At 42.6% G+C, this 12,641-nt stretch overlaps 1 protein-coding gene across 4 annotated transcripts in view; it reads left to right on the forward strand.

Annotated features, from left to right (window-relative positions):
• Nucleotides 1–9,583: 9,583 nt before the first annotated feature.
• Nucleotides 9,584–12,641, forward strand: part of mark4a (MAP/microtubule affinity-regulating kinase 4a) — a 32,822-nt gene continuing 29,764 nt past the window's right edge. For 3 of the 4 annotated variants that reach the window (XM_086130827.1, XM_086130824.1, XM_086130826.1), the window contains exon 1: nucleotides 9,584–10,300. In XM_086130827.1, coding sequence (XP_085986953.1) covers nucleotides 10,247–10,300 — 54 coding nt within the window. In that variant the 5' untranslated portion in view covers nucleotides 9,584–10,246. The remainder of the gene's footprint in view (nucleotides 10,301–12,641) is intronic. The other variant, XM_086130825.1, reaches the window with a different exon arrangement.

Consider the following 12,641-nt stretch of genomic DNA (forward strand, 5'->3'; position numbering starts at 1 on the left):
CTACACACCTGCCCGGCGCCTCAGGTCTGTGGACCAGACTTTATTAGAAGTACCAAGAACTAAACTGAGGCTCAGAGGGGATCGAGCCTTTTCTGTTGCTGGTCCCTCTCTCTGGAATAACCTCCCACTGAACATTCGGCAAGCCTCCTCGCTGCCCATCTTCAAAACCCTCCTCAAAACTCACTTGTATTCTTTGGCATTCGACTCAGCATGACTTAGATTTGTTCTTGGTTTTACTGTTTGGTGCTTTCTACCGCCTTTATTACCGATTTGTCTTACTGTTTATTGTGCATGTTAAATTGCTCCATGTACAGCACTTTGTATGCAGCGATGGCTGTTTGAAAGTGCTCTATAAATACTGTTGACTTGACTTGACTTGAGTTGTTGATGACCTATTTTAGCCTGTGCATTGCTGCAGATGGGTTGTGATCAGACCAGTAGAAGTCGAGCGATACAGAGGTCCTAGGTGGTCGAAAAGATCCCCCGCCCCCCTCCCCGTGTTCTGCAACTTCAAGTCAATGTGCCACCTGGCGGTGAAATGCCTGTCATTACAAGTCCAATTGAAATGAATGCAATCATTCACATCGAATGTTAATTGTGGACCAACCTTCGGCGGGCCGGATTAAAAAGACCAACGGGCCGGATTCGCCCCGCGGGCCGTGGTTTGCCCACCTCTGCACTAACCAGTTGAACACCGAGTGTTGGATTAACCTGGCACTTTAAGAGTGGCGGGGCTGCCACTGACAGGTGACCGTTCGCGCGACGTATAAAAAACAGGATCGCATTATGTTACGTTAGTGAATACACTCGCTTCGTCGTCGGCATGGCCCAATGGTAAGCTACGCGTGTGCTTTTCTCTACCAGATACTGTATGTAAAGTTAGCTTTAGATTCGATCATGATCGGTTGCTTTGTTTGTCTGCTTTGCGTTGTGTCCGTTGTGCTTGATGTTTGCAATCACAGTTAGTTACCGTTCGCAATCGGCAATTTAGACAGCGTGGGCCAAAGTGTGTCTAGAACAGTGGTGTCTTTATTTAACTCATTTTGCACAGTTGTCATGTTTGTCCAGCTGCAATTTGATGTTTGAACAAAGTACATTGCGTTGCAGCTGGGCTTAATCATGCCGGCGCTCCACTTCCGGGTTGGACGTTTTGGGACTTGTAGTTCTTTTATTCGAGTCGACTTGATATGTTTGTGATGTATGGTTTCTTACGTTTAAAATAATGACGATAATAATACATAGTGAATCATGGTTGATTAAAGTACTTATTAAATGTATTGTTAAAATAAAAGTATTAATTAATGTAAATTCTATACATATTTACATCGTGATGCAGAAAGATAGATGTATTCATTTTTTACTGCATTTATGTGTGCTTTAGGTTATTACCTGCTTCTGATACTGCTACTGCAACTACTTCTGTTTCATCTACTACTACATCTACTTCTGCTGCAAAGTGTCCCAATAAATGTATCAAAAAAGTACAGAAAGAGTGATCCTTCCATGCTGGCCGACGATCCCTATTCAGAGGGCCGTGAAAAAACGGAATTAACTGAACACAGAGTCACGATGGAATTAGAAATGAATTATGTAATTGCATATTCGTCATGATTGGTGAGAAAGAGCTCCTGTCTCTTGTGCTTGCACAAAAAGAAAGGTTTATAATTAGTGAGAATGAATCTCTGATTCATGATGGCGGTAGGCGACTGAGCTGTTAAAATTGAAAGTAAACCTGTCGAATGACAAACAGACAATCTGAAATACTGTGGATTTGGGAGGAATGGTTCCTCTTGTATTCACATAATTACTGTGCTTTATGTTGACGGGACAATGCACTGGTTGAGAATGAAGCCTTTCGTGGGACAAAAGCAGCTTTGTTGTTTGTGGAGAAGCCTCCTCCACTTTGCCTTCCTAAACATTTCTCTCCTGTCATTTTTTGCAAAGAGGGAAACTACTTCGCATTGCAAGGAATAAGCTTGCAGCCAAACAATGGTTCTTCTTGTGAAATATGGCAACAGGCGGCTCACCTTTGGCTCCATGTGCCTTCTCCCTCGGCTTATTTACGTAAGCAGGTTGTGTTCTTTACCCCACCAGGAAGAGGTGTTGCAGGAAACCCAAAAACTGTGGTCAGATTTAGAGTAAACCGACTGCCATAGACTTGCAAATAAGGGCTTCTCTTGTCTGAAGAAGGTGAATAGAAGGGTAAAAACAAACGTGACCTACGCAGTACTATCTGGAGGAGGGTCAAGATTCAGTCCCACTCTCTGCTTTGACTGCAAATTTTCACATTGTTGTGAGGTTGAGCTGACCTGAAGGATAACCTGTCTATTGTGTGGCGAATTCCACTAAACTTTGGACGAATGGATATGAGATGAACTTTTTTTATTTATTTCTGGATTTGTTAATTTTCACAGGCTAATTGTGACTTTTTCAAAAGCCCGTATCCCACTGAGTGGCGAAGGTTTGTGAGTGTTTGTGAAGGTAAAGAATGTTGATTATGTGTCAGGGTTCATTCATGGTCGCAAACGCTTGCAAATTTTGAACATGCTGAAAAATCAACAAACACTCCGCTTACACATTATTATTTTTCCGCACTATTGGGCGCACCAAAAAGTCTTCCATTTTCTTGAAAGCTCACCGAGCGCCTTAAAATCCGGTGCGTCTTTTGTATGGTCATTACGGTAGTACGGTCGACTCCAAGATGGCTCCTTCCTGGAGATATGCTTCCAATGTTATAATTTTCTGTTGGTTCAGTGAACTGTGTCGCTGCTTAATAAAATAAGTATGTGTTGCAGCTGCGAAAAAAGGAGAGCTGTTGTGTTAATTTTTTAAGCCAGTCTCAACAAATACAGGTACGTCTTTGTCTATCTCCGTGCTTTCTTCCTTTCGACTCGAGAGGCGTTCAAGACCGCCACCAAAAAACGTAAACTAACGATTACTTCAATGAAACTACAAAAATTGAAAATAATACATCAAAACTGAAAAGCAAGCGAGGATATAACAAAATGAATTATTTCCCCCCTACATAATTTATATTGTGATTTCATCATTTTTGAATACACAACAAAGGAATAAATAACTACGACTGACATCTTTTTGTGTTATTCTGACTTTAAGATGGCGCCGCGAGAGTGGCTGCCTTTCCAGCAGCTCCTATTTATTTTGTTCTTCTACTTCTTCCTCTCATAACTTTGCTGCTGTTAAGTGGGAATTTCTCCATTGTGAGACTATTAAAGGTTTTCTTATTTTATCTTATCTGATTGTACTCTTGGAGCTACGATAAAGGAAATGCCATGTCAATGAGTTTTTCGGAGGTGGTCATGAACGCCTATCGAGTTGACCGGAAGAAAAGAAGGGAAGGAGACGGACACAGACACACCTGCGTTTGTTGAAAAAATGAGAGCTGTGGTTGTGGTTTTATTTTATTTTTTAACGCAGACTTTATTAATGGTTTTCACAGTCTCAGCAAGTACAGGTACTGTATGTCTTTGTCCGTCTCCGTGCTTTCTTCCGTTCCACTCGAGAGGCCTTCATGGCCGCCTCTGAAAAACGTAAATTAATTCTTACTTCAATGAAACCACGAAGAAAATCAAGCGAGGAAATCACAAAATAAATTCTTTAGGGGGGACAATTTCTTTTGTGATTTCATCGCTTGATTTTCTGTTTTGATGCATTATTTTGAATTTTCGTAGTTTCATTTAAGTACAGAAATAGTTAATTTACATTTTTCAGAGGCGGTCATGAACGCCTCTCAAGTTGAACGGACGCCTCTCGAGTTGAATGGAAGGAGCGTAGCACCATCTAGTGGACGCGTTGTAGATTACGCCTTTTGGTGCGAGGCGTCTAATACATGAAAAAATTTTACAAAATAGACATTCATTGAAGGTGCGCCTCATAATCCAGTGCGTTTTTTCGTGCGGGAAAAATATGGTACTCGGAAACTGCTGTCTCTTAGTGGGATACTGGTTTCCATTCATCCATTTTATGATCCGCTTATCCACACAAGGGTCGTGGGGCATGCTGGAGCCTATCCCAGCTGTCTTCGGTCAGTAGGCGTGTTACACACTGAATGGGTTGCCACTTGAGGTAAGATCGGGCCGAAAAAATCCAGCCCGACCCGACCCAACCCACGGGTATGAAGGCCCGACCAATTAACTCGATTTGCTAGCCCGAGCCCGAAGCAAACTCGAAATTTCATATTTTATTTGTGAGGACTCGGGAGGAGGAGGGGTGATTTATGATAACAAATTAAAGCCTGTCTTTTGTAACGAAATCTAAGTTAAACAAGACTGTATAAACATTTACATCTTTTATATTTTTGTTTCTGCCGAGGGTACATTAGCCGACAATTTTCCATCATTGACGGATTTTTGAAAGAGTTGACGGGAAAAATTTAAGGCCATCCGTCATTTTGACGGGTTGAAAATTGGGCCATAAACCACAGCAGCAATACGTCCTTAAGAATGTAGCGCGGCACTTTGAGAGAGAAGCAGAGAGACAAAGAAGAACAATGACGGGTGCATAATAGACAGAGACAGGAAGGAGTTCTTTGAATTGTCATTGCAAGAGTTTAGTACAGTACGTGTTGTGATGAGGCGACTTCTGTTTTTTTGCGAACCACGGTCTCTCGTGGCCAAAACTATTCATGGCCTCGAAACGCCTCAAAACAAGTATTCCTTAGTTTAGTATCCACACATCGTTTTAGTATACATTTTTATAAACATACAGGTATATTTATTTTTAAAGTCAGCGAGGAGAAGCCCGGCCTGAACTGACCCAAAACAATGATTGACGTTTTAGGCCCGACCCGACCCGGGTCGGGCTCGGGCTTGGGTTTAAGATCTTATCTCTAGTTGCCAGCCAGTCAAAGGGGCACACGGAGACAAACAACCATTCAAGCTCACAATCACACCTAAGGACAATTTAGAATGTCGCATTAACATGCCATGCATGTTTTTGGAATGTGGGAGGAAACCAGAGAACCTGGAGAAAACCCACACAAGGCACGGGGAGAACATGCAAACTCCACAGAGGAAGGCCGCAGCCGGAATCGAACCCCGCTCCTCTGCACTGTGAGGCCGGCGTGCTTACAGGTCGACCACCGTGTCGCCCCTGAAATAAGACATTTTCTGAAATTACTTTTCATAATGTTGCTGTAAAAAACTCAATTTAGGATAAACGGTGTTGAAAAAGGGTGAACGGATTGGGGTGAATAATGTTGCGGTTATAAATGTTCATCTCAAAATTAGGAAACATCAATCTAAATATGCGATACTATTTCTAGAAACCTTTGCCAGTGTTTCCATTTTCAAATTCTTACTTTGACAACATTACTAGAAAATCACAATGCTTCATCACTGGTGAGCTATTTTTAGAACAGGCCCTCAGGCCACTTATGTGGGCCTTGAGGGCTATCTGGTGCCTACGGGAACAATGTCGGTGACCCCTGGTCGAAACCATAATGTAGGAATCTAAACATCGCCCGATGTACCAAATTGCAATTAAATTGTCACCAAACTTTATATGTAGAGGCTGGTCGACTGGGAAGCACGTCCGCCTCACGATGCAGAGGTGCAGGGTTCAATTCCAGCTCCAGCCCTGCATGTTGCATGTTCTCCCCATGCCTTTGTAAGTAGGAATGGTTGATTGCCGATGTGTGCCCTGTGATTTGCTGGTGACCAATTCAGGGTGTATGCAGCCTACCACCAAATGGCAGGTGGGATAGGCTTCAGCACACCTGCAGTCCAGAGAAAAAAAGGTGTTCTTCTTCACATGTAACGTGAAATATACGTTTACCATGAAGGGATTTCATTCATACTGTGATATGAATTGTAGGACATACGCCCCAGTCATAAATCACTATATATTTCTCTTCTTGCAGCTTTGTTGTCTTCAGACAATTTGAATACTTGCAACACCACTACCAGCGAGGAGAGTTAAAAATGCAATGCAGAGTCTCTCACCCCTCCCTGAACCACAATCAATCTTTCATCAGGAAAGCATTTAAGTTGGAGGCTAATGACTCCACATCCTTCTGCCCTCCTGCTGACAGCGCTATGCCGAACAGCCCCGATTTAACAATTGGTCCCTGGCTTCAACTCTTTGACACATGAACTCACTTGTCCTTTCTCAGACTCGTCAGTGCAATCTGTACGACCTCGACGCCTTTTCGTCCATTACTTCTGCTGTTTACAGAGCGCAACAAATCAAGGGTGCAAAAATGTGTGGAACAAGAGTGCTCCAGGGGACACCTACAGAACCAAACAGGGGAGACCTCATTGTGCAGCTACAAGCTCACTCCTGACATCTAGAGGGTATATGGGGACAATATGACGCACTGACATAATAGTTTGTCTTCAAGCAAGAGTCAATTCATCCATCCATTTTTAAAACCTCTGAGTCGCTGACCCTCATATGGATTGGGGTGAGCTTGAATTTATCCCAGCTGACTTTGGGAAAGAGGCAGCGTACACCTTAGCCCAGTAGCAAGCTAATGCAGGGGCAACAAGAAACATTGCAAAACAGAACACTTTGGCCAACCAAAGCTTTCAGGAAAAATATGACAGCATTTAGAAAAAGTCAATTCAGGTACTTAGTATGAGAGTCGTGAACAAGGCAGCAATAATCCGACGAGTTGTCGACGCGGCAGTCTTATAAAGGCGGGTCACGATGAACGATGGTGATCCCATATGGAGCTGGAGGAAACCCCCTCCGAGCCTGCCTTCTACCAAAACTAAACAAACAGAACCATGGAGGACCACAGAGGACCACTATAATGGATGATTGTAAAACTCTTTAGTGAAGAAAATCCAGTTCACCACATCAAGGAAAATCATTTGGAGACAGGAGTGTAAATGTGAAAGTCTACGTCTTGATTATCTGGTTGCTGACAGACGTAAACAAGATGAATGATGGTGCCAGTGTCTTGGGCTATACTCACTACTCACATTAGCCAGGAGCTACAAAGATACAAAACTTTTGTTGGTGCTTCACAGATGGTACTATGAAATAAACTCAGAACTGTATGATGATGAATTAATAAATGCAATAAAAATCTGATAGAATTTGTTTAATCAAAGAGTCTGATGCTAATACTAACAATAATAATAAGGGTTGATTCGCTGCATGGGAAAATGTAACTAAACTAAGCCAATGTCATGAGTAAAAAAAGACAAAAATATTTCTTTTCATCAAAATACCACAGGATAATTACCACAGATATTAAGATGACGGTGGATGGTATCCAAAATTTGCGTAAAAAATTTTGTTGAGGTATTCTAATTTCTCTTCATTTCATATTCTAATCTAATCTAATCCTGTGACTGCGCATTGACTGTTGCAGCACTTCATGCCTACACCAGTCCAGACAGCAGTGACTTGTGATATACTTTACATATTGCTAACCTCTAGTGCCTAATTCAGGCATTACACCACTGGAATGTTGACAGTCCACACAGGCATTGATGTAAGGTAGATGAATTAAGTATAGAACAACATACCATTGTCTACAGACTAGATATTTAAAATTAAGATAAGTATTATTTTATATCCCTTTCAGGGACAGCGGTTACTGCAGTGGACAGTTTATCAGGTTATAGGATGCATGAAAGGGTTAAAGTTAACATTCACTTGGCATAAATGCCATGGCATGATCGAGACATAGCTAATGCAGGTTCAACATCACAGCTCGGACAGATCATTCAAATTTCTGCCTTTGTTGATTCGGGTAGTTCAGCTACTCTTCTAACTCTAGGACACGAGAAGCTAGAAAGAAGATATGTACTGACTGGCCTGAAGGTGTGCAGTCTGCAAAACAGCGACTTTGTTCGACTGGCTGAAGTGTACACCCCTCCAGAAATTCCTGTTTCGAAGTAGCACATACCCACACACGGAAAGAAATGGCCACATTTGAATGCGATCCAACTGTCACAGATATATGCGTAAATAGGACTCCTAATTGGAAACAATGCACCCTAGCTCACGGAGTCATGGAAGGTTTTTAACATCCAAGATGGTGGACTGTATGCTGTCAAGAGTCTATTAGGGTGGTCTGCTTCACAATGACTGTATTTTAAAGGACTCAGACTTGGCATCATATCTGCTTCGCAATTACATATCACTATCAACATTGGACAAACTGCTCCTTCAGCAAAATAATCATGACTTAGCTGAAAATAAATGTGAAGAAAAGGACTGAAATGACAATTGAGGACAAACGATTCACAGACATGATGGATAGCTCAGTTTTGTGTTTTTTGTTATTGTAAAGTGTCCTTGGGTGTCTTGAAAGGCGCTTATAAATAAAATCTATTATTATTATTATTATTATTAAGCTAAAGGATAAGTGCGATTATCTGCCACTTCCATTCATAATGGACTATTGCAAGATCCCAGATGATAGAAAAATGGCAGAACAACATTCAAATCTTTGATCAAGAAATTCAACAAGAACCCCAAATTCCGTGAGGACTACGCTGCATTTATTAATGATTGAAAAAGGCAAAAAGTTGTTGCTCAAGAAAAGCTAGTTTTATTTTTTAATCAATATCTGATTAAAATAAAACACATTCCTATCAAAATTGCAACCTATCAATAGGTGATACTAGATATCATCGAACACTTCAATGTAAGCACTCAATTGTCCGCTGTCTCAAAATAAAGTGTATAGGTGTAAACCTAATTCAAACATACAAATCAATTAAAATGTTGAGTTTAACCTGTCAGTTTATGTGCTGTGGCACAGCTCGCAGCCCGGTGGTCCAGTGGTTATCGCATAGACCTCACAGTGCAGAGGTACCGGGTTCAATTCCAGTGCCGGCCTCCCTGTGTGGAGTTTGCATGTTCTCCCCGGGCTTACGTGGGTTTTCTCCGGGTACTCCGGTTTCCTCCCACATTCCAAAAACATGCATGGTGGGCTGATTGAACACTCTGAAATTGTCCCCCTGTTGTGAGCGCGGATGTTTGTTCGTTTGTGTGTGCCCTGCGATTGGCTGGCAACCGGTTCAGGGTGTCCCCCGCCTACTGCCCGAAGACAGCTGGGATAGGCTCCAGCACCCCCCGCGACCCGTGTGAGGGTAAACGGATCGGAAAATGAATGGCACAGCTCGCCCGTGTAAAGGAAAACCAGACAGACCGATCAGACAGGAAGTGTCGAGCTTTGCCTTCCAAATTAAAAGACGCGAACCATTAACAATCATAATCAAATAAACATAGCCAGCAATATCAAATCAAATAACAGTTCCTACCTTGTAATTTTTTTTTGCCTCCAGTTTCAATAACTAGTCCAACCTAAACCAGGTCTATTATAATAGTCTCTTCAGTCGTAATTATTTTTAGACGCTATCAGAGATCAATCAATCTGACAAATTGAGTGGATTTTAATGCTGTAATGAGTACCTCAGAAAGTGGTTAAAATTATTTGCCATTGCCGCTATGAATTTTCTTTCGTCAATATTTTTTTAAACGATGTTTTTTTGTTGTTGTTGTTGTTTTAAAATATTGCAGTACGATTAATGTTCTGATTTAGGGGTCTGAGCACCCCTCATGTTCAGTTCCTAGTTTTGCTCCTGCTTCAAAAGGGCATGGACGCAGTGCTGATGATCAAGACCGACGCGCGCCGTTTGATGCTTTTAAGTCTTGTTAGTCCTGCCCGTGCCCCTTCTTCTTCTTCGTGGCTTGGTGGTGCAGCGCAACACACCGACCGAGAATACCGATTGCTGACCACTTCGGCCTGTCGCTAAGCGTGCGTTTTGCATCAGCGTCGATGGGCTAAAATAAAAAAAAGTGCTATTTTATGCGCGCGTTATGATCGACGGAGATGGCACGTATCCAGACTAAACCGTGTTTGTTTTGTGCAGCTAATGAGGCAGGGGGTGGATAGTCGCCACAGAGACGTTGGTCTCCGGCCAAACATCTTTGCATTTTAACACCTATTCCATGCTCCGGATTTGCATTTGCTGCATCACTGATCGACCGTTTTCTCTCGTCTCCATTTTTTTTTTTTTTTGCAAAGTGCATGGTGGATGGAAGATGCAGCTGCTTTGAGGACACCCCCCTCCGGATATCAATTGCTGCCATGACAGGCAGAGGACTGCTCTCGACCGCGGCTCGGCCGGTTGGAGAAGAGGCAGATTGATTCGGGACGGTGGGTCGCATCTGCGGATGTTATTCTGCCGGTGGAGCCGACAAGAACCGCTCACTCAAAACGCGTCGCGATTGTCACTCAGGGAAAGGGGAGAAAGAAAACATGTCCTCTCGATCTGCATTACCGTCTGGCAACGACAGGAGTACCGGAGACCATGTAAGTGCAGCTGCAGCCTAAAGCGCTGTTTTGGGGGCATTCGGGAATATATGTGCGACCTTAAAACTAATATTTTCATCATTTTGGCCTTCGCTGGTATGCATTCGCTGCTACGTTAATGGTGCGGGTTGGATGCGGAGCTTGATCAGTTTCTGTGTTTTTAACGTTTGGGATTCGAGGGGTAGTATTGGATTTATATTTGTGTAAGAAAGAGAGAGTCTTAAAACGGGCTAACCTTGAGTGCCTGCACATGCATGTATCGATCAGTGCAGGAAGGCGGTCCTCTGCATGCAATAACCAATATGCGCAGAAAGCCTTCAAAGCAGGTGTCACATCTTATTAGAAGGCTGGACGGAGATTGTGATGTCACAATAACCCTCGCTGCTGCTGCCGCTGCTGCTTCCTCTGTGTGCATGCATGCATTCGTTCTCCGGAAATCGGGTGGGTGGGACGGCTGCACAGGCCAAAACAAATGTAGAGTACACCTGCCTGGCTTGTTCGTATGAAGCGACAGGGGATTACTTCATGGAATCATGTGCAGTCACCGCTTGCGCAGGCTGCTTAGCGCCCAACCCCACAGCCAGTGGGTGTCAGACAGCGCCATACATCCAGTTCCTGTGCAAAGCAGACAGAGGGCTGACACCGTGTGGCATCTATCTATCTATCTATCTATGACATCACCGATGGATGTTGCGTGATGTTATTTCTCTACACTTATTGCATGACCCCCCCCCCCCCCAACCCACTTGATTGTTAGCAGAGCTTTTAGCACAAAAGGGTGGTTAAGCCAGAGAGTGTGTGCGTGCAAGATGCATGATTGATAATGAATTCACATTCACCCGTTCCCATTCGAATCATCTTGATCTGCTTTCCACAACAAAGTCATTAGGCTTGAAAGGCGCTTATAAATAAAATGTATTATTATTATTATTATTATAGGGGAGATGATTGATTGATTGGTGAAGGTGAGGCTTGGGTTGACGTGTGGATTCACGTGCTTGGCCCTCTTGCTGTTAAAAAAAAAAAAAAGCCCCCCAGTGCTTTTGCTTGTGTCTTGTCACTGACTATGTTTATTGGGAGAGAGATCCAAAATAGACTCCAGAGATGTGGCGTGAGAGGAGGAATGGCACTACGGAAGGGAGGAACTGTTTGAGAGTTTGTATCTGCCTGTTTTTGTGTATGTGTGTGTACGCGTTTGTGGCAAGCTCGGTGAATGGAAGTGTGATGCCTCAGGGCCCGGAACTGGCCAGGGACTACTGTGTCGGCATCTGCTCCCTTTTTGAGTATAACCTCCTTTTATTTGTTTGTCTTTGTGTACCTCACCCACTTATCACTCCAACATCCTGGTTCCTCCGCCTTCTGCTTTTGGCTCTTGTTTCCCAGTCTACGAATTGCCTTGAGTGAGCGCAAAAGATTGTTGATGATTTTTCATGTCATTAAGTACTTTTGAAAATGTACGCAATTTTTTAAAAATAGTTTTTAAAAATCTTTGTAACATTACAAATAAATCTAAAGTTAAATTGCTCTCAATTCTCAATTAATCAATACATCTTCTATGTCTGACTATAAAGCACCCTCTGAGTTCGAAAGTTTTGTTTCGGTTTTGTGGTAGACAGTTTTGCTGTATGTACTTCAAAAGATGAAAATGGGACAAGAGGACAACAGTGGCACTTTTATGAGTTATTAACATATGTACTGGGCAATAGCTTTGAAGATTAGCAGTTGGCATTATTGATAAAGAAACATTCCTTTTAAGGCAAGCAGAAAAATTGGAAACAATACAATGCAAACAGATTAAGACTTAATATTAAGTACTATCGTGTACATTTTGCTTGGAATAACTGCATCATGCTTGTGACATCGCCAAACTTTTGAATTCTTCTTCTGTGATGCTTTTCCGGGCTTTCACCCCCACCACTTTCAGTTGTTTATTTTTGGGGACGTATTCCCTGCTGTCACATTTGCGGGATTTGTCATATTGCTATGGTGGGAAAAGATGGACACAAGCACAGGGGAGGTAAGGAAGAAGTGCAGAGTAAACTCGGGTCTAACAAAAAGTCAAAGCAAAAAGTACTGGAGCAGCAGGATAAATACAAAATCACTAAAAGTCCAAAAAACAAATACTCCTGACTTGACAACAGGCAACATGAGATGTGACAATGACAAACTCAGAATGAAAGAATACAAACAGACTGAGGAGACAATGAGGCACACCTGGACATGACAGGAAGGGCTGAAGTGAGCCAATTTGTAGACATAAGGGGAGCATTGGTGAGAACGAAGAACACAGAGGAAAATGAAATTCCAAATAAACCCAAAGACACGATCTGTTCCAGAGTAA

The sequence above is a fragment of the Hippocampus guttulatus genome, chromosome 15, assembly GCF_054856545.1.
Source record: "Hippocampus guttulatus isolate MCC_2025c chromosome 15, RoL_Hgut_1.0, whole genome shotgun sequence".
In the NCBI taxonomy this organism is placed as follows: domain Eukaryota; kingdom Metazoa; phylum Chordata; class Actinopteri; order Syngnathiformes; family Syngnathidae; genus Hippocampus; species Hippocampus guttulatus.